General features: G+C 61.4%; 2 protein-coding genes across 3 annotated transcripts; one reads left to right on the top strand and one right to left on the bottom strand.

Moving 5' to 3' along the window:
* The first annotated feature begins 475 nt into the window (after positions 1-475).
* Positions 476-8,812, top strand: C4H20orf27 (chromosome 4 C20orf27 homolog). 2 transcript variants are annotated; one of them, XM_039551328.1, is made up of 6 exons: positions 476-574; positions 1,497-1,585; positions 3,527-3,705; positions 5,148-5,286; positions 7,472-7,588; positions 8,214-8,812. In XM_039551328.1, the coding sequence occupies exons 2-6, from the start codon at positions 1,567-1,569 to the stop codon at positions 8,312-8,314; spliced, it is 555 nt and encodes a 184-aa protein (XP_039407262.1). In that variant the 5' UTR covers positions 476-574; positions 1,497-1,566; the 3' UTR covers positions 8,315-8,812. The 2 variants fall into 2 exon arrangements, with proteins under 2 accessions (XP_039407262.1, XP_039407261.1); XM_039551327.1 differs by lacking the exon at positions 476-574 and having other exon boundaries at positions 1,300-1,585.
* Positions 8,756-25,005, bottom strand: LOC104697672 (heat shock 70 kDa protein 12B). The gene is made up of 11 exons (XM_039551596.1): positions 24,779-25,005; positions 22,591-22,636; positions 20,322-20,422; positions 18,087-18,211; positions 16,944-16,957; positions 15,632-15,994; positions 14,291-14,377; positions 13,779-13,883; positions 12,636-12,894; positions 12,348-12,451; positions 8,756-10,869 (listed from the first exon to the last, which is right to left on the bottom strand). The coding sequence occupies exons 2-11, from the start codon at positions 22,631-22,633 to the stop codon at positions 10,217-10,219; spliced, it is 1,854 nt and encodes a 617-aa protein (XP_039407530.1). The 5' UTR covers positions 22,634-22,636; positions 24,779-25,005; the 3' UTR covers positions 8,756-10,216.
* Between the last annotated feature and the right edge of the window lie 1,608 nt (positions 25,006-26,613).

The following is a 26,613-nucleotide window of genomic DNA, read 5'->3' as shown; positions in this document are numbered from 1 at the left end:
AGGGAGGGGATTCAGGCAAGGGATTCAGGGAAGGGAACAGATTCAGGGAAGGGGTTTAGGGAAGGGATTCAGGGAGGGGATTCAGGGAGGGGATTCAGGGAAGAGATTCAGGGAAGGGATTTAGGGAAGGGATTTAGGGAAGGGAAGGAAAAGATTCAGGGAAGGGATTCAGGGAGGGGATTTAGGGAAGGGATTTAGGGAAGGGATTTAGGGAAGGGAAGGAAAAGATTCAGGGAAGGGATTTAGGGAAGGGATTTAGGGAAGGGAAGCCTCAGCCCCTCCCCCGCCCCTCCCCGTTCCCATGGCAACGCCCCCCCGCGCCTCCCCCGCCGCCCACAAGGGGGCGCTCCGCGGCACGCGCGCCCTGCCGCCATTGGCTGCATCTCCCTTAGCCCCGCCCCTTAGCAACAGTCCCGCCCCTTGGTAACGCCCGGGAAGCGCTGCCGGGGGCGTGGCCTGGAGGCGTGACCGGCGTGGGGCACCGACCAATAGAAGAGCGAGGTGGGGGCGCAGCAGCCAATAGAAGCCGGGGGGCGGTTCCCGGCAGCGGGAAGCGGGCAGCGGGAGCGGCGGGGTGAGCGGGGGATGGCGACATCGGGGGGACATCGGGGGGACATCGGGGGACATCGGGGACACCCGGGAGGGGCGCGGAGGGACCGGGGGACCCCCGAGGAGGGGCTGGCGGGCCGCGGGTGATGGTGGAGGTCAAACGGGGCTGGGGAAAGGGGAGGGGACGACAAACCCGAGCCCGGTGTCCCCTCGCGGTGTCGCCTCCCGGGGTCCCCTCCCGCTGTCACCCCGATCCTGAGGTTTGCTGACAGCTCTGCCCTCCCCCCCCTGCCCAGTGTGGCTTGAGACGCCCCCAAATCCCGGGATTTTCCCTCCGGGAGAGGCTCCCCTCCTTCCAGCTCGGCTTTGTTTTATGCCGTTTTTCCCAAAATTTGGGGGTTTTTTTCCATGGATTTCCCGTTTTGGGGCTCCCGCTTCCCAATTCCTGCCGGCGTTCCCGGTCCCGCGTCCTTGCATGGGGCGATCCCAAGGAGGAGGAGGAGGAGGAGGAGGAGGTTTGACCCTCACAGTTCCATCCAGGGCATTTTTGGAATGTCACATCCCGAATTCCCGTGCCCCGTTATCCCGGGAAAAGCGATCTGGGGACAGCTCCAAATTTGGGATCTGCGCTGCTCCTTCCAGCCTGGAAAAGATTCCCAAACCTGTGAGAGGTTTTGGGGGGGGGGGGGGGGGGAGGAAAAGGGGGAAACCGAGGCACGCGCGGGGTGCGAATTCCCTCTTTTCCCGGAGATTTGGGATGAGGCGATTCCCATTCCAGGCGTTGTCGCAGGCTCCTCCCCGCCAGGATCGCGGCCACCTCGGTGCCACCACGGGGCCACCACGGGGCCACCACGCGGCCACCACTGTCCCCGCAATGGGATGGGAACGGGATCGGCGCCTTCCCGTTCCCATCCCATTCCCACCCCATTCCCGCCCCAATCCCGCAGCATTCCCGGACGATGCCCCCCGGCCGCTGAATTTGGGGACAGCGACAACGCCGGACGGCGGAGGGGACAGATGGCGACGGCCGGCAAGGGTGAGTGAGTCCCCGTGTCCCCTCCCTGTCCCCCGTCCCTGCCCGGATCCAGGGATTTGAGGGATTTCCCGGAGCTTTTAGGGTCCCCTCTGCCTGAATCCAGGGATTTGAGGGGTTTCCCGGAGGTTTTGGGGTCGATTCTGTCCCTGGCTCAGCTTTTGGGGTCCCTCTGCCCCTCTCCAGGGATTTGAGGGACCCCAAAAGGGCTTCGGGGGGAGACAAATCCCGAGGAATCTTTGTGGGGTTCCGTCTCCTTTGTGCTCCGGGAATTTCCGTGGGAATGGGGCTGGGGGCGGCTGTATCCCGGCGGGAATGGGGCCGGGAAAGCCCCGGGAGCCACCTCATTCCCGGGAACGAAGGGTTGGGGGCATCCTGGAGGGGACCCTGAGCCCCCTTTGGGGGGACACGGTGACCCCGAGGCTCCAGCAGGTCCTGATCCCATAAATCCCAGATCCAAGGGATTCCCTGCTCCCATAAATCCCAGATCCAGCGAATTCCCTGATCCCATAAATCCCAGATCCAAGGGATTCCCTGCTCCCATAAATCCCAGATCCAGCGAATTCCCTGATCCCATAAATCCCAGATCCAAGGGATTCCCTGCTCCCATAAATCCCAGATCCAGCGAATTCCTGATCCCATAAATCCCAGATGCAAGGGATTCCCCGATCCCATAAATCTCAGATCCAGCGGGTTCCCTGCTCCCATAAATCCCAGATCCAGCAGGTCCTGATCCCATAAATCCCAGATCCAAGGGATTCCCCGATCCCATAAATCCCGGATCCAAGGGATTCCCTGCTCCCATAAATCTCAGATCCAGCACATTCCCTGCCTGTCCCCGGGGTGAATTCCCACTTTCCTCCTGCTCCAATCCCACTTTTTCCAGAGGGTCCGTGCCCGGGAGGGGGTGGCCAGGGCACCCTCGCGCTGTCCCCAAGTGCCACCAAAGTGCCACCGAAAGCTCATTTAGGATTATCAGGGTTTGCGATTGAGATTCCCGGGCTGGCATCGGGATTTGGGATCTGCGCAGATCCTTTGGGATCGCCGCGGTGCCACCCAGGAGGGTCCCCCGCGTGTCCCCACGCGTGTCCCCACGGTGTCACCGCGTGTCCCGTCCCCCCCTCCCCGAGTGCGGGAGGGGATTTGGGGCCGAACAATGGCGGGACCTTAAACCCGGCTCGTCAATTCCCGGCTCATTAAATCCCGGCTCATTAAATCCCGGGATTCCCGGCGCTGCCGGCACAAAGAGCCTTTTCTTCAGGCGACAAGGGAGGCGACAATCTGCTGCTGGCGGCGGTGACAATCTGCTGCCAGCTGGGAGCGGGGCCGCGGCTCGGCGGGAGGAGGAGGAGGAGGGGGAGGAGGAGGAGGAGGAAGGGGCGGATTTTCCATGGAAGCGGCGCACGTGGAAAATCCCACGGGGTTCGGGCCTCTCTGGGGACAGCGCTGTCCCCAAGTTGATGGCCCTTGTCCTGCTGGCCTTGTCACCTGCCCGTGGCACCTGCCCGTGGCACCGCTCGGGCCGAGGAGGGAGCGGAGTCTGCCGAGCCTGGGGACACTTGGGGACACTTGGGGACCCTCTGGACATGGGCTGGTGGCCGGTCCCTGCTTGGAGGTGGCCACTGGCCACCTGTATCCCTGTGTCCCTGTGCCTCTGTGTCCCCAGCCCGTGTCACTTGTCCTGAGGGCATCACAAGAGGAGGAGGAGTCTGCCGAGCTTGGGGACACTTGGGGACATTTGGGGACACTTGGGGACCCTCTGGACATGGGCTGGTGGCAGCTCCCTGCTCGGAGAGGACCTGGCTGTCACCACAGGTCACCTCTGTCCCAGGTGACACAGGGCAAGGGTGACAAGGAAGCCCCTCCTGGTGCCACCACGCTCCCCCAACACGAGGCCACCCCTCTTGGGGACACGGCTGTGACCGGGGGCTTTGTCACCTGCAGGCAGCAAGGGCAAGGGGACAGGAGTGCGCTTCGCCCCCGAGGGGACCCAGGGCCACCCCCAAGAGGGGACCCAGGGCCACCCCCAGGAGGGGACCCACGGCCACGTCCACTTCCAGGAGCAGCTGCACGACTCGGCCGTGATGGTGACCCAGGACAAGGACGGCCACTTCCTGGTCAAGGTGGGGGACAAGGGGACAGCAGGGGGGTGTCACCCTGCCCTGGGGACTCTGGGGCCGCCAACTCCCGAAAATTCCCAGATTTTGAGGCGTTCCCAGCCCAGAATTCCATGTCCTTCCCTAGGGGTGCTCCCGGCCTCACCGGGATTGTCCCGCTTGTCCCCCAAATCCAGCGCCGCGTCCCGGTGGCTTTGGGGTGACACCGGGCACGCGTGGCACCGTCCCCTCTGCCCCGTTTTGGGGACGCTGGGTGCCACCGTGGCCATTCCCGGTTATCCCGGCCACATTCCCGTGGGTGCCGCCAGCTCCGAGCGGCTCCGGGGGCGATGCCAGCGGAGGGGACGAGGAGCCACCCGCGGTGGCCACCAACGTGTGGCACCTGCAGCTGCCACCAGCGCTGAGTCAGAGCCTCGTGGCGGGCGCGGGAGGCCGGAATTCCATCCCAAATCCCAAATCCGGCGCTGCCGGGGGCGGCTGTTGTTGTTTTCTCACCCGGAGGCCCGGCACGTGATCCGTAGGGATGAGGGGGTGGCAGTGCCACCCACGGGGACGTGGGGGCACCGGGAGGGACTGGCGGGGTTGGGATGTGGCTGAGGAAAGGAGATCCTGGGGTTTTTTTTCCTGGGGTTTTAAGGGGATAAATCCCAGAATTTGGAGGGGGGGAAAGAGCTTGGAGCTCATCCCGGTTCCTCGGACACTTCCAGGGGCAGCCGCAGCTGCTCTGGGAATTCCAGCCCAGCCGGGAATTCCTTCCCAAATCCCAGCCCAAGCTCCCCTTTCCCACTGGGAAGCCATTCCCTGCCTCCTGGCCCTCCATGCCTTGTTCCCAGTCCCTCTGCAGCTCTCCCGGAGCCCCTTTGGGTTTAGGATCTCTGGATCCTTTTCCAGCTTTTTGGGATGATCCCAGCCCGTGGGGGATTTTTTGGGAATTCCACCCTCAGGATCCCAGCTCGCTCCCTTCCCAAAATGGATTTTTCCAAAGCTCCGGAGGGCTCTGGTTTTCATCACGGCAGTGGAGAAATTCCATGGGAAGCCGCGCTCCTGCCTTTTCCAGGAAAGGCTGGAAAACCTCTCCCTGCTCCCGTGATATCCACGGGTCTTCATTCCCAGAATTTTGTCCCAAAATTCCTTATTTTTCCTGCGGTTTTTTGGTGTAAAATCACCGGGTTTGTTATCTTTTCCTGATTTATTTCCTAAATTATTCCTATCACTCCCTAAATTATTTCCTATTTATTATTCCCCAAATTTTTTAGGGCACAAATTCCCCCCGGGATTTAACAGTGGGAATATTTAGGATAAAATTCCTCCTCTCCAGGTGCTGTCCCCACCTTCCTGGGGACTCTCGAGTGTCCCTTGTCCCCAAGGGGGGTGACAATGGCAGCCCAGCCGTGGTGTCACCCCCCACCCCCTTCTCCCACCCCCCGCCCCATATCCCGGTTTTCCAGGTGGGATTCCTGAAGATCCTACACAAGTACGAGATCACCTTCCTGCTGCCCCCCGTGCCGAGGCTGGGCAGGGACGTTTGTCCCCTCCCTGTCCCCAGCCCCAACCTGCGCGTCACCAGTGTCACCTCCCTGCCGGAAGGTACCGTGTCCCCTCCTCGTCCCCAGTGTCCCCAGCCCGGGCCCGGCTCTTTTCCAGCGGGGGGGAGGAGGGAGGCCACACCCAGGTGTCCCGAGGAGGTGACAATTCCTCGCTCTCAGGGTCCCCAGTGTCCCCAAATCCCGTTATTTTGTTGTTGTTGGGGTTTTCTTTTCCTGGGGGGGGTCTCTGTGGGTGAGGGGACTCCAGACCCTGACAAAGAACAGGGACAGGGACAGGGACAGGGACAGGGACAGGGACAGGGACAGGGACAGGGTTTTCTCCAGGAGGACAGGGACAGGATTGGCTCCAGCGGGACAGGGACAGGGTTTTCTCCAGGGGGACAGAGACCGGGACAGGATTGGCTCCAGCGGGACAGAGACCGAGACAGGGTTTGCTCCAAGGGGACAGGGACAGGGACAGGATTGGCTCCAGGGGGACAGGGCAAGGACAAGGACAAGGTTTTCTCCAAGGGGACAGGGACGGGATTGGCTCCAGGGGGACAGGGACAGGGCAAGGACAGGGACAAGGTTTTCTCCAGGGGGACAGGGACAGGGTTTTCTCCAGGGGGACAAAGACCGGGATAGGGTTTGCTCCAAGGGGACAGGGACGGGATTGGCTCCAGGGGGACAAGGACAGGGACAAGGTTTTCTCCAGGGGGACAGGGACAGGGTTTTCTCCAGCGGGACAGGGACAGGGTTTTCTCCAGGGGGACAAAGACCGGGATAGGGTTTGCTCCAAGGGGACAGGGACAGGGACAATATTTTCTCCAAGGGGACAAGGACAGGATTGGCTCCAGGGGGACAGGGACAGGATTGGCTCCAAGGGACACAGGGACAGGGCAAGGACAGGGACAAGGTTTTTTCCAGGGGGACAGGGACAGGGTTTGCTCCAAAAGGTGCCAACCTCCACTTTGGGGACAGTTGGGCGCTGCCACATCCGTGGGATCCGGGAGCGGGGCCGTGCCTGGGGACAGCTGAGCGTCACCCTGGGCTGGGTGGCAGCTCTTTGGGGACACTCCGAGGACACCGCAGGTCCCTGGGGCCACCTCGGTCCCATCCCAGTTGTCCCACAGCCAATGGATGCTGGTTGCCACATCCCTGTCCCCTCGGGGCGCGCTCGGTGTCACCTCCCGGCAGTGGGGACAGGGCGGGGCCGTGCCCGGTGTCACCTCCCGGCAGTGGGGACAGCGCGGGGACAGGGCTTTTCCCACCCGCCGCTGGCTCCATCCCAAGAAAGCGCTTTAGGGTTTGTTTGGAGATTCCCAGTTGGGGCTGGGATTGGGATCGGGACCGGGACTGGGGCCGATGATCGGAGCCGGGATTGGGACCGGGATCGGGATGGGGATCGGAGCCGGGATCGGGGCCGGATGCAAGGGGAAGGAGCCCTGGAGGGCCCCCCGAGAGCTCTGGGGGGGACGTGGGTGGAGTGTGGGGGGTACAGGGAGGGGACGGGCAGGGCAGGGAGGGGACAGGGAATATTCGGGCAGGGTGGGAAGGATGGGAAGGGCTCAGGCAGGGAAGGAGCAGGGAGGTCAGGGAAGGTTCGGGCAGGGCAGGGAAGGTTCAGGGAGGGCAGGGCAGGGCAGGGAGGGCGGGGAATGCTCAGGCAGGGCGGGAAGGATGGGAGGGCTCAGGCTCAGGCAGGATCAGGAAGGCTCAGGTAGGATCAGGAAGGCTCAGGCAGGCACAGGCAGGACAGGGAAGGTTTGGGCAGGGCAGGGAGAGCTCAGGCAGGGCAGGGAAGGCACAGGCAGGGCAGGGAAGGCAGGGAGGGCTCAGGAAGGACAGGGAGGGCTCGGGCAGGGCAGGGAAGGCTCAGGCAGGACAGGGAAGGCTCGGGCAGGGCAGGGAAGGCTCGGGCAGGGCAGGGAAGGCTCAGGAAGGACAGGGAAGGCTCGGGCAGGGCAGGGAAGGCTCAGGAAGGACAGAGAAGGCTCAGGCAGGGCAGGGAAGGCTCGGGCAGGGCAGGGAAGACTCAGGAAGGACAGGGAAGGCTCGGGCAGGGCAGGGAAGGCTTGGGCAGGACAAGGAAGACCCAGGCAGGGCAGGGAAGGCTCGGGCAGGGCAGGGAAGACTCAGGAAGGACAGGGAAGACCCAGGCAGGGCAGGGAGGACCCAGGCAGGGCAGGGAAGGCGCAGGCAGGCGCAGGCAGGGTTCAGGCAGCCCCTCCATGTCCCGTTCCCAGGGCACAGCGTGCGCTGCGAGTACACGGCGCACAAGGAGGGGGTGCTGAGGGAGGAGCTGCTCCTCGCCGGACACGGCCCCGGCCACGTCAAGGTCACCGTCCAGGCCCGGGTCATGGGTAAGGAGCTCTGGCGGGTCCTGGGGTCCCTCCGTGTTCCCCCCCACCCCACCCCAGGCCCAGCCCCTCTCGCCCAGTTGTCCCAGTTCAGCCATGGTGCTGTCCCAGCTCCTGGGCACTGCTGAGGAATTGCCCAAAGTGAGGGATTTCACCCCAGAAACTCCCCAGCCCAGGGGTTGAGGAGACCCTCGGGAAGGGGTGAAGGGAGGGGGTGGAGGGTGACCCCAATGTGCCCAGGGCCCCTCTGCCTGGCTGAGTCCCACCTGTCCCTGGGAGCCCCCAATTCCTGGAACCCCCCAATCTCCGGGATCCTTCTTATTCCTGGGAGCCCCCCCTGCCCCCCCCATCCCTGGGACCCTCCCCATAAACCCCAACACCCCCTTGCTCCGCTTGTCCCCCACCCCATATCCCAGCCACCCCCAGCCCCCTATGCCCCCTGAGGTTGTCACCACCCCTGGGCATTGACCACAGCGGTGACACGAGGACAAGGGACAACACATCCCCCACCCGGGCCCAGCATCGCTGGGATGGACAAACCCGTGTGACCCTAAAACCCCCCAAACCCCCTAAAAAGGGGCAAAGCGACAGAGAGCTGTCCCTGAGCCACGTCCCCCGATGTCCCCAGACCGCCACCACGGGACGCCGATGCTTCTGGACGGGGTGCGCTGCGTGGGAGCCGAGCTGGAATACGACTCGGAGCAGAGCGACTGGCACGGCTTCGACTGACCCCAAACCCCAACCCGGGGGTCCCCACAGCCCCCACGAGGGGTCCCCAAAGTCCCCAAAGCGCAGGACGGTCCCCAAAGCGGGCAGGGGGACCCCCCCCCCTTGTTGCTGCTGCTGCTGCTGCTGCTTTGCCCTCACCCCGCAGCCCCAGGGGGGTTTTTGGGGGAATTGTGCCTCTTGGGGTGGGAATTTTCCTCCTTCCTGGGCTGGGGAGGAATTTTGCAAGTGGAATGTGGGACGGGAGCGGGGAGTTCCCTGTGGCTCCGGGGTTGGGGCCGTGTCCCCAGCCGTGTCCTCGTGTTGCTGCCAGCGCCTCTTTTTTGGGTTTTCCCCTGTTTTTCTCTTTTTTTTTTCCTTGGTTTTCTTGGTTTTTTCCTGGGTTTTTTTTTTCTCTTTTCCTGTTTTTTTTTCCTCGTGGTACAAGGACCAGGAGCAGTTTCAGGAGGTTTTATGTGCCTATATATATATATATATATATATAAATATAAAGATATCTTACATGCCTGTGGGGGGGTTAAAGTACAAAATCCTACCTCGGGAAGGAAGAAAATCCCACTGGGAATAGGGCTGGGAGCCCAGGTCCCCTCCATGAACCCACCCAAGGGGACAGGGGACACCCCCAGTTGTCCGTGGATAATCCCAAAGAGTCCTGGATGGGGGATGGGGGGGGTCATGAGGCAAATTCCAGTTAAAGGGGGGCTGGAAGAGGGTGGGGGCAGGGTCTGGGGTCCCCAGGGTCTCAGTTTGGGAGGGAATCGATGGTGGATGGTCCCCACAATGACAGGAGGTCGCAGCTGGGGTGGAAATTGATGGTGGCATCTCCAGGGGGTCTTGGTTGGAGATGAGGTTGATGGTGGCAGAACCTACGACAGTCCCCACAGTGACTGTGGGGGGTCTCAGCTGGACAAGAATTCAGTGGTGGCATCTCCAGGAAGGTCTCAGCTGGACAGGAAGTCGATGGTGGCATCTCCCGGGTCCTTCAGCTGGACAGGAAGTCGATGGTGGCATCTCTGGTGGTCCCCACAATGACAGGGACTCTCAGTTGGACTGGAAGTTGATGGTGGCATCTCCTGGGTCCCTCAGCTGGACAGGAAGTCAATGGTGGCAGATCCCAGAGGTTCCCACCATGTTGGCAAGGTCTCAGCTGGAGATGAAATTGATGGTGGCAGATCCCAGGATGGTCTCAGCTGAAGATGAAGTCAATGGTGGCATCTCCTGGTGGTCCCCACAATAGTGATCCCAATGTCAGTTGGACAGGAAGTCGATGGTGGCATCCTCCAAGGGGGTCTAAGTTGGACAGGAAGTCGATGGTGGCACGTCCCAGAGATCCCCATGATGATGGAGGCTCTTGGTTGGACAGGAAGTCGATGGTGGCACGTCCCAGAGGTCTCCATGGTGATGGAGGCTCTCAGTTGGATAGGAAGTCAATGGTGGCAGGTCTCCATGGTGATGGAGGCTCTCAGTTGGATAGGAAGTCAATGGTGGCAGGTCTCCATGGTGATGGAGGCTCTCAGCTGTAGATGAAGTTGATGGTGGCATCTCCCAGGGGATGTCACCACAATGCCAGGGACATTCAGTTGGACGGGAAGTCGATGGTGGCATCCTCCAGGGGGGTCTAAGTTGGACAGGAAGTTGATGGTGGCAGGTCCCAGAGATCCCCATGATGATGAAGGCTCTTGGTTGGACAAGAAGTCAATGGTGGCATCCTCCAGGGTCCCTCAATTGGACAGGAAGTCGATGGTGGCAGGTCCCAGAGATCCCCATGATGATGGAGGCTCTCGGTTGGACAGGAAGTAGATGGTGGCATCTCCTGGGGGCACCCCCACAATGCCAGGGCCCCTCAGTTGGACGGGAAGTCGATGGTGGCATCTCCTGGGGGTGTCCCCACAATGCCAGGGCCCCTCAGTTGGACAGGAAGTCGATGGTGGCCCTCACGCTGCGCGCCGTGCGCGTGTCCAGCGCGGTCACCTTGATCTCGGTGTCCCCAAACTGCATGCTGGCGCGGATCTCACGCCGGCCCCACGCCGGGCCCGCGTCCCCCGTGGCGTCCCCCACATCCCCCAGCTCCAGGCTGATGGTGCCGCACTTCCTGACGCCAGGGTCGGTGATGTACACCACGTCATCGGTGTCGCAGCAGTAGATGTTGATGATGGTCCGGCGCTGGCCGGGCCGGGCCGGGCAGTAGCTCCGCTGGACCACCTCGCCCAATGCCACCGACTGGTCCACGGCCACGAACTTCTCAAAGATGTCGGTGCACCAGTTCTTGCCCTCCTTGACCAGCAGCTTCTCCCGCGGGTGCTTCCCCTCCACGAACTTGTTGAGGACCCCCACGCCGTAGGTCAGCGGGGACCGGCGCACCCGCACCACGCCGGGGTCCAGGCCGAAGAGCACGGCCCCTTTGAGGATGGTCAGCCCCACGTCCTGCGGGACGATGACCCGGCAGCAGTGGCCGAAGGCGGCCTGCACCGCCCGCTGCAGCATGGCCGACTCGGCAAAGCCGCCCACCAGGAACAGGAATTTGATGCCTTGGACCTCAGGTTTCTTCAAGAGGGTGTCTGGAGCGGGGATAAAAGGAGGGGGTTTGGGGTTGGGCTGGTGGAGAAGAGGTGTGGGGATGGGATGGGGGGTATGGGGGGGGGGTGATGGGGGGGCCAGGGATGAGGGGAGTCCGGGAATGGGAGAAGTTCCAGGGATGGAATGGGGTCCCTGGGACAGGGAGGGTTCCAGGAATGGGGGATCCCAGTGACAATGGGGGTTCCAGGGACGGGGAGGGTTCCGGGAATGGGGGATCCTAGGGACAAATGGGGGTTCCAGGGACAGGGGGGGTTCCAGGGACAGGGAGGGTTCCAGGAACGGGGGATCCTAGGGACAATGAGGGTTCCAGGGTCAAGGAGTGGTCCCAGGGACAAGGTGGGTTCCAGGGATAAGGATTCCAGGGATGGGGGATCCCAGGACAAGGAGGGTTCCAGGGATGGGGAATCCCAGGGACACAGAGGGTTCCAGGGATGGGGGATCCCAGGGACAAGGAGGGTTCCAGGGATGGGGGTTCTAGGGACAAGGAGGGTTCCAGGAATGGGGGATCCCAGGGACAGGGAGGGTTCCAGGGACAAGGAGGGTTCCAGGGACAGGGAGGGTTCCAAGAATGGGAGATCCTAGGGACAATGGGGGTTCCAGGGACAGGAAGGGTTCCAGGGACAAGGAGTGGTCCCAGGGACAAGGTGGGTTCCAGGGATAAGGAGGATTCCAGGGACGGGGGATCCCAGGGACAAGGAGGGTTCCAAGGGTGGGGAATCCCAGGGACACGGAGGGTTCCAGGAATGGGGATCCCAGGGACAAGGAGGGTTCCAGGAATGGGGAATCCCAGGGACAAGGAGGATTCCAGGAATGAGGAATCCCAGGGACGAGGAGGGTTCCAGGGATGGAGGGGATCCCAGGGGCAAGGAGGGTTCCAGGGATGTGGGATTGTCCCAGGGATGGGGGGATCCCTCAGGCACAGGGATGGTCCCTAGGATGGGGGGCTCATAGGGACAGGGGTGGGCCCAGGGACAGGAAGGATTCCAGGGATGAAGGGACTCCCAGGAATGAGGGGGTGTCCCGGGGATGGATGGGTCCCAAGGATGGGAGGGGTCATAGGGATGGGGGGCTCTGAGGGACAGGGGTGATCCCAAGGACAAAGGGGGTTCCAGGGACAAGGACAGTTCCAGGGAGGGAGCGGGGTCCTAGGGACAGGGAAGGTCCCGGAGATGGAAGGGGTCCCAGGGATGGGTGAGATCCCAGGAACTGGGGGCTCCCAGTAACAGGGAAGGTCCCAGGGACAGGGAGTGATCCCAGGGACAGGGGGCGATCCCAGGGATGGGGAGTGATCCCAGGGACAGGGGGCGATCCCAGGGACAGGGAGTGATCCCAGGGACAGGGAGTGATCCCAGGGATGGGGAGTGATCCCAGGGACAGGGAGTGATCCCAGGACAGGGGGTGATCTGAGGGACAGGGATTGGGGTGTCCCCCAGGGATGCGGGTGTCCCCCAGGCCGCACCGATGTGCTGGATGATGTGGGTGATGGTTGGCTGGAACAGCTCGTTCATGGCCTCGGGGGACATCCGCAGCATCCCTTGGGACGACCACTTCACCAGGTTGACACTGGGGATGGACAGGGGACCCAGGCGTCACTGCCCACTCCCGCCTGCTCCTTCCCTGTCCTCTCCCACCCACCCCACCACCCCCGTCCCACCATTGCCCTTCTCTTGCCCTCTCCCCATCCCCAACGTCACTCCCAAGATGTCCCCGTGCTCCCGAGATGTCCCCAAGCCGCGTCACCCCTCACTTGCTCTTGCGGAGCGCGGTCTCGACGTTGTGGCCGCGGTGTTTGCGGTAGAAGTCGATGAAGGAGAAGGGCAGGGAGATGTTGAGGGGGCTGGAGCGGCTCGGGGCGGCCGCGCGCTTCCGCGCCTCGAAGGCGATGGTCAGGTCCACCCAGGCCGCCGGACGCTTGGCCTTGAAGGTGGCGATGAAATCGTCCCCGAAGATGTGGCACAGCAGCTTCTCGAAGGCCAGGTCCACGCCCACGGCCCCGTAGGGACCTCCTGAGGGACGAGGGTGGGGTCAGGAGGTGGCCCCGTGGTAGCCATGTCCCCGTGGCCGCTATGACCCCCATCACCACGTTCTCCCATGTCCCTACGTCCTCCATATTCCCGTGTCCCCGTGTCTCCCATCCCTGTGTCCCTGTGGTCCCCATGTCCCCGTGTCTCCTATGTCCCCGCTCCCGATGTCCTCATGTCCCTCATCACCATGTCCCCCATATCCCCCATATCCCCATGGCACCCCAACCCCACATCCCCCCATCCCAATGTCCCCCACATTCCCATGACCCCAAACTCACGTGTCCCCATGTCCCCATCATCATCTCCTTGTGTCCCCATGTCCCCCATGTGGCACCCACACCCCCATGTCCCCGTGTCTCCTATGTCCCCCACCACCATGTCCCCCATATCCCCCTTGTCCCCATGGCACCCCAACCCCACGTTCCCCACATTCTCATCACCCCAAATCCCTGTGTCCCCATGTCTCCCACCACCACATCCCCGTGTCCCCCCCATCCCGACGTCCTCAGGTCCCCACATAACCCCGTGGCACCCATGTCCCCAGGTCCCCCACACTCCCTTGTCTCCTCCACCCCAGCCCCATCCCTCTGTCCCCCCTCACCCACCACCCCCAACCCATCCCCCCTGTCCCTTCTTGTCCCCCTTAAATCCACCCCCGTCCCACTTTGTCTCCCCAATCCACCCCCCTGTCCCTCTGTCCCCTCTCTGTCCCCCCGGTCCCCTTGCACTTCCCCCCGCCGCCACCAGGTGGAGCCACAGCCCCACCCACGGCCCTTTTGTGGGGCGGGGAGCTCCAGCCGGGTTTTGGGGTCCAGGGGGATCCCAGAGCGGGGGAAAAAATGGATGGATGGGGATCCGGAGCCCACCCGAAGCTTTGTAGAGCTCCTTCAGAGTCCCCTGCGGCTTCTCGATCTGGTGCACGGTCAGATCCACGGTCCCCCCACCACAATCGGCCACGATGTACCTGTCACCTGCGGGAGGGGACAGCGACAGGGTGGCGGTCCTGAGTGACCCCCCGCGACACCCACCCGAGGGCTGGGAGCTTGAAATTCCCTCAGGAAAATGAAGTTTTAACCAAAATATCGAGGGGTTGGGGGTGGTTTCCCCACCCAAAAAAACCAGCTGGAATTTGGGGGGGCAGAGGGTTGAAGGGATGGGATGGTGGCAGGGAGATCCCGCCCCTTCTGTGGGGTCAAGGGACTGGCCCCACCCGTGTGACCCCCATGGCAAGGGCACCCTCAGCCCCTCAACCACTCATCCAGGGGGACCCCAGGATCCAGAAAGTCCCCAGAATGTGGGAAGTCTCTGGAATCTGGGAAGTGCTCGGGATCTGGGAATCTCCAGCGGGAACCCCCACCCGTCTTCCCCCCACTCCTACCTGCCTGCATCTCCGACCAGAGCTCCCCCACTCCCGACTCCACCAGGAAGGTCCGGCTGTGCCGGGATCGCCGGAGCTGCTCCCGGGCTGAGGGACAGAGCCAGAAGTCAGCAGTGGGGTCAGGATCCCCTCACTATTTCCATGGGATCCACCCCATTCCCTGGGATCCGCCCCATTCCTGCTGTACTGGGGCTGTACTGGGAGCACTGGTGGCCCCCATATGGCCCAGCTCCACCACAGATGGGCTGATCCAGCTTTTCCACTGCCCTGCTGGGATCCCAAAGGATCCCACCGGATCCCATGGGATCACCCTGTGCCCACCTGCGATGCCACCTCCGCCCCGGACCCCAAAGCCCGGGTGGGGTTTCCTCTGCTCCCCCCGTCCCAAGGACATCAAAGCCACCCGGAAGGGCCGGGATGAATCAGAGAAGGTGGAGCTATCCCGGGGTATTTTTGGCGCATGGATAATTCCTCATCCTCAGGATCAGCTCGAGCAACCCCATAAATCCCATGGAACCCCGAATCTCCATCTGGGATCACCACCAGCACATCCCAATTCCAGGGCTTGGTCCCAACTGGGAAATCTGGGGCTGTCCCAGGAAAGCCTCAGGATGCCATGGATGGGGGGACACTCCCTTGAGGTGGCCCAGGGACACGGGGTGGTGGCCAAGGTGGCAGGAGGGGGACACGGCTTGGGGGCTTCTGGGTAAGCAGGGAAAAATGCCCTGGATTTGGGGTGCGGGGAATGGGGTCTCTGGGAATGGGGGATCTGGGAACGGGGGGTTTCTGGGGACAGGGGGCCTAGGAATGGGAGGGGTCTCTGGGAGTGGGGGATCTCTGGGGATGGGGATTTCTGGGAACAGGGGTCTCTGGAATGGGGTCTCTGGAAATGGGGGGGTCTTTGGGAATGGGGGATCTCTGGGGACAGAGATCTCTTTGGGATTGGGGGGAATCTCTGGGAATGGGTTTTCTGGGAATGGGGTCTCTGGGAATGGGGTCTCTGGCAATGGGGGACCTCTGGGAATGGAGTGTCTGGGAATGGGGTCTCTGGGAATGGGGTCTCTGGGAATGGGGGGACTTGGAATTGGGTCTTTGAGAATGGGGAGGCCTTGGAATGGGGTCTCTGGGAATGGGGGTCTCTGGGAATGGGGGAGCCTTGGAATGGGGTCTCTGGGAACAGGGGTCTCTGGGAACGGGGGGATCTCTGGGAATGGCATCTCTCGGGAATTCCCCAGCCGTTGCAGCTGCTGGACCCTCCAGACCTGGAACCCAGGCCCAGATGCCATTCCCTGCTCCTCCAGCCCCCGGCCCTGTCCCGACCCCATTTCCTGCACCACTCACCCTGCCGGAAGCTGGAGTCGATGGGGTGGGGGGGCTCCGCCCCGCTGGCCGGGGGCCGGCAGCTCAGCTCGATCAGTTGGTGCAGCCGCAGCTTCCGGCAGTAAATGGAGGCAGCCTCGGGCTCCAGCGCGATCAGCAGCTGCTCCGGGGCCTCCGGGGACACCAGGCCGGCCTGTGGGGACACGCGGTGACAGGGCGGGGAGGGGACAGGGACTGGGGGTTCCCAGTGTGTGTCCACATCCCCTTGGTGCTCACCTGGATCTGGAGTTGTGGAATGCTGGAGGACCCAACCCTCACCAAACATCCGAATATTCACCCAAAAACTCAACCGAGCAATCAGCCACCCAGCTCGTGAGCCAACAGCTCAACCAATGAGCCAAGCACCCAGTCAACCCATCCAACCACTCAACCAACCAACCACCCAACCAACGACTCAACCAACCAACCACCCAACCAATGACCTGACTACCAAACCGACCACCCAACCAACGACTCAACCAACCAACCACCCAACCAATGACCTGACTACCAAACCGACCACCCAACCAACAACTCAACCAACCAACCACCCAGCCAATGACCTGACCACCAAACCAACCACCCAACCAACAACTCAACCAACCAACCACCCAACCAACGACCTGACCACCAAAACCAGCCACCTAACCAACCAACCACCCAACCAATGACCTGACCACCAAACCAACCACCCAAACAACCATTCAACCAACCAACCACCCAACCAATGACCTGACCACCAAACCAACCACCCAACCAACCACACAGTCACTCAACCCTGCTCAACCTACCAACCAGCCACCCAGCCCGAGACCCAACTGCTCAACCAACCACCTGAGCGCCAAACCAACCACCTAAGCAACCACCCAACCAATCAACCACTCAATCATCCAACCGCTCCACCAACCATTGACCTGAACACCAAACCAACCACTCAACCAATCACCCACCCACCCAAGCAACCACTCAACCAATGACCCAACCACCAAACCAATCACCTAGCCCATGACCCAGCTGCTCAACCAACCACCCACCCAATCAATGATTCAACCACTCAACTACCTAAGCACTCAACCATCCAACCACTCAACCAACCACCAGCTCAACCAATCACCCAAGCACCAAACCAATCACCCAACCAATGACCCAACTGCTCAACCAACCAACCACCCACCCAATGATTCAATCCCTCAACCAACCAACCACTCAGCAAAACAACCGCTCAACCAACGACCCAACCACCCACGCAATCAACCACCCAACCAACACCCACCTGCTCAAGCAACCAACCAACCGCTCAGCCAACACCTCGACCAACAACCGCTCAACCACTCAACCAAGCAACCGCTCAACCAACACCCTGACCAACAACCCAACCACTCAACCAAACAACCGCTCAACCAACACCCCGACCAACAACCCAACCACTCAACCAAACAACCGCTCAACCAACACCCCGACCAACAACCCAACCACTCAACCAAACAACCGCTCAACCAACACCCTGACCAACAACCCAACCACTCCACCAACCAACCGCTCAACCAACACCCCGACCAACAACCCAACCACTCAACCAAACAACCACTCAACCAACACCCTGACCAACAACCCAACCGCTCAACCAAACAACCACTCAACCAACACCCTGACCAACAACCCAACCACTCAACCAAACAACCGCTCAACCAACACCCTGACCAATGACCCAACCGCTCAACCAACACCCTGACCAACAACCCAACCACTCAACCAAACAGCTGCTCAATCAATGACCTGAGCACCAAATCAGCCATGCAACCATTGAACCACTCAATCAACAACCCACCCAACCAACGACCCAACCGCTCAATCAGCCACTCAACCACTCACCCAGCAAATTATCCAATCAACCAATCAACCGACAACTTTTGGTTGGTTTTGGTTGGGAGGGACCTTAAATCCCATCCAATTGCACGCCCTGATGTGGGCAGGGACACCTCCCACTATCCCAGCTGGATCCAAGCCCCATCCCACCCAGCCTTGGACACTTCCAGGGATGGAGCAGCCGCAGCTTCTCTGGGAATTCCAGCCCAGCACCTCCCCACCCTCACAGGGAGGAATTCCTTCCCAGTATCCCACCTAAAGCTCCCCTTTCCCACTGGGAAGCCATTCCCTGCCTCCTGGCCCTCCAGCCCTTGGCCCCAGTCCCTCTGCAGCTCTCCTGGAGCCCCTTTAGGCCCTGCAAGGGGCTCGCAGCTCTCCCTGGCTCCTTCCCTTCCCCAGGCTGGACATTCCACAGCAGAGAGGCTCCAGCCCTTGGAGTATCCTCATCCCATACATTCCACCCGTTGCTTCCAGGAATCATCTCCCACCAACCCAACATCCATCTTTTTGGGGCCATAAAAGTCCTTTCCCAGCCCCAGGAGCAGCTCCGGGGCCTCTGGTGGCTCCTCACCTCATCATGTGGATGGCCTCGGGATCGCTGGTGAAGCTGAAGGCGTAACCGCTGGAGGTGGTGCCAAAGTCGATGGCCACCACCACGGAGAAGGACGGGGTCTGCTGGGAGCGCGCCTCGCTCCGCTGGAACACAAGGAATGGGATCAAGCACTCAGCTGGGGCTGGCTTCATTCCAGAAAAGGGGTAAAAAACCCAGGAAGGGGTTCATTCTCTCAGGATTTTCAGGATTTTTTCCAGGATGTTCACCCAACTGGGTGATTCCCTGATGGGTGATTCCTCTTCTTACACATCTCCAACTCATTGGGAAAAGGATCTCCCGTATTCCATGGGGTGGCTGCGGTTGTTCCTAAAAGCAGTTCCCATGGGACACAAGGATTTGGGCAGCCCTGGAGAGGGATGGATGCCCACTGGGGCACCCAGGATGGTTGGGGGGTCCTGTTTATATCGTGGTGCTGAGCCCTCCTCACTTGAACCCTAAAATCAGAGCCAAGAACCCCCAAAACCTTCCTGGTGTCCAGCCTTGCTCCAAGGGATCTCGTCCCATGTGTCCCCACAGGTCACCCTATCAAAAACTTTCCCTGTGTCCAATCTCACCTTGTCCCAGGTGTCCCCAAGGGTCACTGAACCCAAAACTTTCCCTGTATCCAATCTCACTCCAAGGGACCTCATCCCAGGTGTCCCCAAGGGTCACTGAGTGGAAAACCTTCCCTGTATCCAATCTCACTCCAAGGGACATTGTCCCAGGTGTCCCCAAGGATCATTGAAAACAAAACCTTCCCTGCTCCCCATCTTGGACCAGGTGACATCATCCCAGGTGTCCCCATGGATCACCCAATCAAAGCCTTTCCCTGCTTCCCATCTCAGACTAGGTGACATCATCCCGCGTGTCCCCAAGGGTCACCCAGCCAAAACCCTTCCCTGTGTCCAATCTAACCTTGTCCCAGGTGTCCCCAAGGGTCACCCAGCTGAAAATCCCCCTGGCCCAGGCATTTTGGGATGTTCCCACTGCTGCTCCCACACTTTTCCTTTCCCCGCCCCGTGTCCCTGTCCCTTCCCTCCAGCGCTGTCGCCGTGCCGAAGGAGCCGTGAGGATGTGACAAGGCCCTGTCCCGGTGTCACCACGGGAAGCTGAAAGCCTCGTTAACTTTTAATGTCCCCAGATTTGATAAGTGCGGACACGAGCTGGCCGGGAAAAATGCCGGGATCAGCAGGGAAGAGGCGGCTGGCGCAGGAATGTGCATGGACAAGGAACTCCAGGGAGGATCCGGCTCCGGAATGCGGCCTCCCACACGCCCCCGATGAGGGCAGGTGCTTTGTGGGGGTTCAACTGATCCTAGTGGGTTGTTCTGGAGCTGGAAAACCCCTCCATCCTGAAAATCCCATGGATATAGGTCCTGGGATAGGCTGACCCATCCTGTGGGACTGCGGGGATGGAGGCTGGACTGGGAGGGGAGGGGAGGGGGAGAAGCAACTGGGGAAGGATCAGAGGGGCAAGGACAGTGGGACAGACCCTACAGCCCCCCAGGGACCCCACAATGGCCTTACTGGGAGCCCACAGTGGTCTTATTGGGAACCCCGTAACAGCCTTACCGGGAATGGCACAATGGCCATACTGGGAGCCCACAGTGGTCTTATTGGGAACCCCGTAACAGCCTTACTGGGAATGGCACAACGGCCATACTGGGACCCCACAACTGCCTTACTGGGAACACCGCAAGGGCCTTACTGGGAGCCCCTGGGGTCTTACTGGGATCTCACACTGGCGTTACTGGGGACCCCAAAACTCTCTTACAGAAGATCCCACAGCTTTTTTACTGGGACCTCACAGTGGTGCTACTGGGACCCCACAGTGGCCTTACTGGGGACCCCACAATGGCCTTACTGGGACCCCAAAATTTCCTTACTGGGAACACCATAGTGGTCTTATTGGGAACACCATATTCGCCTTACTGGGACCCCACAACTGCCTTACTGGGAACCCCACAACTGCCTTAATGGGGACCCCACAACTGCCTTACTGGGAACTTCACAACTGCCTTACTGGGATCCCACAACTGCCTTACTGGGACCCCACAACTGCCTTACTGGGACCCCACAATGGCCTTACTGGGACCCCACAATGGCCTTACTGGGAACCCCACAACTACCTTACTGGGTTTTCTACACTGGCCTTACTGGGAACCCCATAATGACCTTACTGGTCCCCCAGTGGCCCTACTGGTCCCCCACTTACCGGTGACTGGGAAGGCGTCAATGGGGCGATGCTGCAGCTGTCATGGGGTGTCCCCGGGGAGCCGGGCGGGGACGGCGTTGGGCACCGCTCGCTGTTGGCACCTGGGGACATGGACGGCTGAGTCCAGGTGACCCCAACCTCCCCCAAAGACCCTTCCCCAAGGAGAGACCACCCGGGACGTCCCGATGGAGACGGATCCGGGGTGGATGTGGCATTGGAGGAGACAGAGTCACTGTGGGGACTTCAGGCATGGAGACGTGGAGATCATAAAATCATGGAATTGTGGGATGGTTGGAGTTGGGAAGGACCCTAAAGATGATCCATGGGCAGGGACACCTTCCACTATCCCAGGTTGCTCCAACATGGCCTGGGACACTTCCAGGGATGGGGAAGCTGCTCCAGGCCAGCAGCTGGAAGGTTTGGATTCAGAGGGAATGGGGGAAAACTTGGAAAGAGGGAAAGGAAGTGTCTGTGGTTTAAATCCTTGGAGACCCAGAGAGAGGAAGCGGGTCCAGCTCGGACCCTGGGCTGAATTCCAGAACATCCCGGTTTTCTGGAGACCCTGGAAATTCCTGTGTGAGCCTGTGGTGACCCCAAAATCTGGGGGTGGGGACCTCAGGGATGGCACAGCGGATTTTCCCTCCTCCTCTTCCTCTTCCTGGAGCCACCAGCCATCCTTGTCCCTTCCAGCAGCAGAATTCCAGCCCCAGGGACCCCCGAAGATCCCAGAACTGGAATGGGATGAACCCCAGAGTCCCCCGCACCCCACACCAGGGACACGAGGCTGTCCCACCTACACTGCCCTGGGCACCTGTCTCCAATTAGCAGCCAGCATTAATTAATCACCACCCACAAAAGAGCCAAAAGAGCTGGACCGGCTCCAGCTGGAAGGGGGCAGCCGGGAAGGGGCTGGGGGAGCCAATGGAGCAACTTTCCCAAGGGATTGGGACGGGGTAAAGTGTTGGGAATGGGATCTGAGGTCCAGGCGGTGATACTGGGGAGGTGAAGGGACTGTCGGCCCCAAGACCTCGATTTGGGATTGCTGGTCCAGCCGGGATCCTGCCGGGATCGGGGCCATGGGAGCAGGGATGACCAGCGCCCACCCCCAGCCAGGCTCTGGAGAGATTTGGGAACAGAGGAGGCTCCTCCGGGAAGAGCAAAACTCCATCTCCCCTTCGCCAGTGTCCAGACAAACCCACCCCGTTTGCACTGGGACACCCTCTGGAAGCTCAGGAGCCCCACGGAGTGCTCCAGGAATGCTCTGGGACCCCCCCAACAACAGCAGCAGCCACGGGATTGGGATGGGGCTGATCCTGACTTTCCGTGTCTGGGGAAGAGCCGAGGCACTGCCACATCGTGGAGTTGGGGACAGCGATTGCCACGTGTCCCCCCCGGAGCCGTGCTGGTGACACGTCTGCTGTCCCCAACACCTGCTCCATAAGTGCCTTTCCCTGTATCCCTGTCTGTCCCATAAATATTTGATCCCAGACAAACGGGAATGGTCTCTCCGCCGCCTCCGCATACGACAGAGCCGGGGGGACCGGTGAACCCCCCAGGGGGCTCTGGAGAGCCTTGGACATGAAATCCCATTCCTGCGGATAAGGGTCGGGATCGGGTTGGGGGGGTGGTTAATTCCTGCTGTGGCCTCCGTACTCCTAGGTTTGGGATGGCAGGATTGAGTTTGGGATCGAGGACTCGGATTTGGCATGTCTGGATTGGGTTTGGGACGGAAGGATCAGGTTTGGAATGGCAGGATCGGGTTTGGGATGGCGGGATCGGGTTTGGGATGGCAGGATCAGGTTTGGGATGGCAGGATTGGGTTTGGGATGGCAGGATCGGGTTTGGAATGGCAGGATCGGGTTTGGGATGGTGGGATCGGGTTTGGGATGGCAGGATTGGGTTTGGGATGGCAGGATCGGGTTTGGAATGGCAGGATTGGGTTTGGGATGGCAGGATTGGGTTTGGGATGGCAGGATTGGTTTTGGGAGGGTGGGATCAGGTTTGGGATGGCAGGATTGGGTTTGGGATGGCAGGATTGGGTTTGGGATGGCAGGATTGGTTTTGGGAGGGTGGGATCAGGTTTGGGATGGCAGGATCCGGTTTGGGATGGCGGGATCGGGTTTCCTCCCACACCTGGTTCTGGTTACCCTGGCGTGGGAGCTGTGGAGGGGACACAGAAGGGGAACAGCGAGGGACCCCGACACAGAACGATCTTCTGGGGGGGCTCAGGGGACACGTGAGCCAGTGCCACCCCCCGGGACATCCTTACCCATCCGCAGGCTCTGCATCCCGGGCTCCAGGAGCATCGCCATGGCCTGAAAAAGAAAGGGACAAAATCCATCCCTGTGTCCCCTCGGAGGCGTGGGGTGGCCACGGTGTCCCCTCAGTGTGATCCCAGCCTTGATCCCCCCCAAAAACGCACCAGGAACGGGGCTGGGATCTGTAGGATTGGCAGGAGGGGATCCCAAATCCCAGCTCACAATGGGGTGCGGGAGCGGCTGTTGCGGTTTGGGGCACACGCGATTGTCACCGGCGGGGGGTCACCGGCTGTCACAGCCACTGTGGGGACAGGGGCCCGCGTTCCTGTCACTGGGAAGATCTGTGGGATACAGATGTGTGGGATACGGATCTGTGGGATACGGATCTGTGGGATACGGACATGTGGGAATCGCTGTTCCTGCACATTTTTACCCTCAGCCAAAGCCCTTTTTTGGGGTCTCATTTAGGGAAAATCCCAATTTATATTCCTGATGGAAGCACAGTGGCCAAAGGGATCCCAGACCCAGCCTGGACCAGCTCCAAATCTTCTTCCCAGGATAACACCCCAGCTCCTGGCTCCCTTCCCGAGGCTGCGGCATCCCGGCACCTCCGAGTCCCCCAGGCTGTGCCGGCCGCTCTCATCCCACAAATCCAGCGGCTCGGGATAGGGCTGAGCTCATCGGGAGAGGCCTCGCCGTGAGCCAAACCCACCCACACACTGCCGGCCCCCACAGCTTTCCCTGTTCCCAAAAAAAACCCTTTAGGATACAAATGGCAGGTGGGAACGCTTTCCCTGGAATGGGGGTGTCCAGCTCCGGCCACCCTGGAGCTGTGGGTGGGGGTTGAGGTGCTGGTGGTCCTGGGGTGACGCAGAGGGGGGGTCCTGGCAGGTTAGAGGTGGTCCAGGGGCTTTTCCACCAAAATGGGGCTTTCCAGGAGGTTTTCCTGGGGGGAAGCGCTCCAGAAATCAGCTCCCAACTGTGGGATTTGCGTCTTTTCCAGCAAAAACGCTGCCTGGGGCTCAGGCTGTGGTTTTGGGATGTGCAGGGATGTCCCCAATGTCCCCAACCCCGCAGTCTGAGCTCCCACATCCCGCGGATGGATGGATCCAGAGGGACACGCCAGCCCTCGGTGACTCCGTGGATTCATTCCCTGTCCCTCCATGGCCATGGGGGGTGTCCAGGGGTTCACTCCGGGGTCTGTGCTGACCCTCAGGCTCCAAGTGGCCAAAATCCTCCTTCTTCAGAGCTGGCAGGGGGTGGCCAATAGCCACCTTTGTCCCCAAGGTGCCAACCCCCTGCTGAGGTCCCTGCAAGGAGGGTGGGTGGCCTCAACCCCCCAAGGTGTCCCCGAGTCACCCAGGGGACACAACACCAAGTCCCCAACTCCGGGGGTCCCTTCCAGGGCAGGATCCCGGTGGCTCTGGGGCTCCCTCCAGCAGGAGCGGCGATTTTGAGGACTTTCCACCATTTCCTCCCCTGCGGGGGCTCACGGAAACGGGGAAAGGAAACAAAGTTTGGGACGGGATCAGGCTGGAGGAGCCAGGAGCGACAGCGGGGCTGTGGCATGGCCGAGAGTGGCACGGGGACACCGGCTTGGCCTGGCACGGTGACCCCACAGCTCGGGTTGTCCCCACAACTCGAGATGTCCCCACGGGACACTCGGGGTGCTCAGGGCAGCTGTGGGGCTCCGATCCAGATGTTGCGGGGACAGAAGGAGCTGTTTTGTCCCCACATCCCCCCTGTGCCAGGGCTGAGCACGGCTGTGGGGTTGGGGACACCCCAAATCTTCCGGAGAAGCTGTTGGGGTTCCCTGGAGCCCTTTCCCTGTCCCCTCAGCCATGGCTGGGACACGGAAGCCACCCAGGGGTGTCCCCGGCACAGCCCCTGCACAGTGCTGGCACATTGTGGCACTGTCCCTGGTGGTGTCCCCGATGGTGACAGCGGTGTCCCCCAGGACAGGACGCACGGGGACAGTGCCAGAGCGTCCATCCCCACTCCCCCCCGCGCCCACGGCCCCCCATTCCCTCTGGGAAGAGCCCTCGCACTCCTGGCACCGCCCCCCACCCCCCCCCCTTAAGTGTCCCCAAACCGGGTAGAGACCCCCGGGGCGGTGCCACCCTCACCTGGGCCAGGGCTGACCCCCACTTCCCCACGCCCTGCTGTCCCCCAGCTGTCCCCAACCCCCCGGCCACTCACCGCTGGGGGGGGGGGGACACAGGTTGGGGACCCCTCGGTGCAGCCCCCGCTTTGCCACTCGGGCTGTGCCCGCCGGGGTGGTGCCCGCGGCTCTGTCCCCGCGGCTCTGTCCCCGTCCTGTCCGCGGCTCTGTCCCCGTCGGGGCCCCGCGCAGTCCCCCGCGCTCCGGCTTCCTCCCACTCCCTGTCCCGGCCCAGGCAGCGCCTCAAATTGCAATTCCAGCTGCAGATGTGGGAGCGGGAGCAGCGGGAGGAGGAGGAGGAGGAGGAGGAGGAGGAGGAGGAGGAGGAGGCAGGGCCAGCCCCGGCCCCGCCGGCAGCGGAACCTCCGCTCCCCGCCCGGCCACGGCCACCGAGGGGGGGACAAGGGTCCCAAAGCGGCCGGGATGGGGGACACGCCACCCCCACACCCCCCAGCTCCGCCAGTGTCACCCTGAATTTGTCCCAATCTCTGCCGGGTTTGTCACTGCGCGTCCCGGGTGACATCTGTCCCCACAACCAGTCCCCATCCCGGCTCCAGAGCCCGGGATTATCCTGGGATTGTCCTCCCCAGGGTCGTTCTCGTTCCCAGAGGGGGCTCCTGGATCGGATTGTGCCAGGAAGCAGAGCCCGGGGGGTCCCGGGAGTGGGATCAGAGCCGGAGATCCCAGATTTGGGATCAGAGCTGGGAGATCCCGAGGGTGGGAGCAGAGGCCGGGGGTCCCGGGAAGGGGATCAGAGCCGGAGATCCCAGATTTGGGATCAGAGCTGGGAGATCCCGAGGGTGGGAGCAGAGCCGGGGGTCCTGGGAGTGGGATCAGATCTGGGAGACCTCAAGGGAGGGAGGCAGAAAAAGGGTCCATCCTGCCATTCCCAAAAATAATGGGAAGGAACCACCTGTGGGGGCCTCAAAAGCACGGGCAGAATATTGGGATCGTTCCGATAATTGAGGAATTTGGGATCATTGGGATCACTGTGTTGAAGTAGTTGGGACCGCTGAGATAATTGGGATGGTTGAGAAAATTGGGATCATTTGGATCATTGGGGTTGTTGAGATAATTGGGATAATTTATTCATTAGGATTACTGAGATAATTGGGGTCGTCGGGATCATTGACAACATTGGGATCAGTGAGACCCCTTGGAACACCGGGAAAATTGGGATAATTTGAACCGCTGAGATTGCCGGGATCATTTGGATCATTGGGTCGCTGAGATCATTGGGATCACTGGGATCAAGCCCCTGGGATCATTGGGATCAAGGTCAGGAAGCCCCTGGCCGGGAATGCCATGGCCTGGAGCAGGACGTGCCCCTGTGCCCAAGGGGGTGACACTGGCGGGGGACACTGGGGAGGGGACAAAGGGTCACCTCCTGAGCCAGGGGACATCCAAATCCCGCAGAGGACAGGAGGGGGATGTCAAAGCAGCATTTGGGATTATACTGGGGCTGTACTGGGAATTTTGGGGGTACAGGTGACTGGGGGGTGTCCCAGCCCCCCCCCCCAGCCCTGCCTGGCACCGCTGCCCAGAGCCAGGGAAGGTTCTGGAGGGGGGGGACAGGGACAAGAGCGGGGGCTCCGCCCGTGTTTGCGTCCCTGGCGCCCCGACAGGGATGAGGTAGCGCTTTCCGGGAATTGAGGCCCGGCCCATGGAAATGCCGCCGGGACAGGAAACCCGGGACGAGGACGGAGAACCGGGGCTGGAAGCGAGACCAGAGCCCAGGCCGGACCCGCAGCCGGTGGGGACAGCAGTGCCCCCCACCAGCACCCCAGGGTGGCATCGCGTCCCCAACCCGGGAGCTGGGGACAGGATCTGGGGACAGGATCTGGGCAGTCCATCCCCTCCTGCCCAGTGCTCC

This window comes from Corvus cornix, chromosome 4, assembly GCF_000738735.6.
Source record: "Corvus cornix cornix isolate S_Up_H32 chromosome 4, ASM73873v5, whole genome shotgun sequence".
Lineage (NCBI taxonomy): Eukaryota > Metazoa > Chordata > Aves > Passeriformes > Corvidae > Corvus > Corvus cornix.
Note: the sequence above shows the minus strand (reverse complement) of the source record. Positions and strands in the feature narration are given on the sequence as shown.

Coding starts and splice junctions, on each gene's coding strand:
- C4H20orf27 (XM_039551327.1), top strand. CDS start 1,429: ATGGGAACGGGATCGGCGCCTTCCCGTTCCCATCCCATTCCCACCCCA. Junction 1,586..3,526: donor GATGGCGACGGCCGGCAAGG/GTGAGTGAGTCC, acceptor TGTCACCTGCAG/GCAGCAAGGGCAAGGGGACA. Junction 5,287..7,471: donor TGTCACCTCCCTGCCGGAAG/GTACCGTGTCCC, acceptor TCCCGTTCCCAG/GGCACAGCGTGCGCTGCGAG.
- LOC104697672 (XM_039551596.1), bottom strand. CDS start 22,633: ATGGCGATGCTCCTGGAGCCCGGGATGCAGAGCCTGCGGATGG. Junction 12,452..12,635: donor ACCGCGCTCCGCAAGAGCAA/GTGAGGGGTGAC, acceptor GTCCATCCCCAG/TGTCAACCTGGTGAAGTGGT. Junction 10,870..12,347: donor CCACATCATCCAGCACATCG/GTGCGGCCTGGG, acceptor TCCCCGCTCCAG/ACACCCTCTTGAAGAAACCT.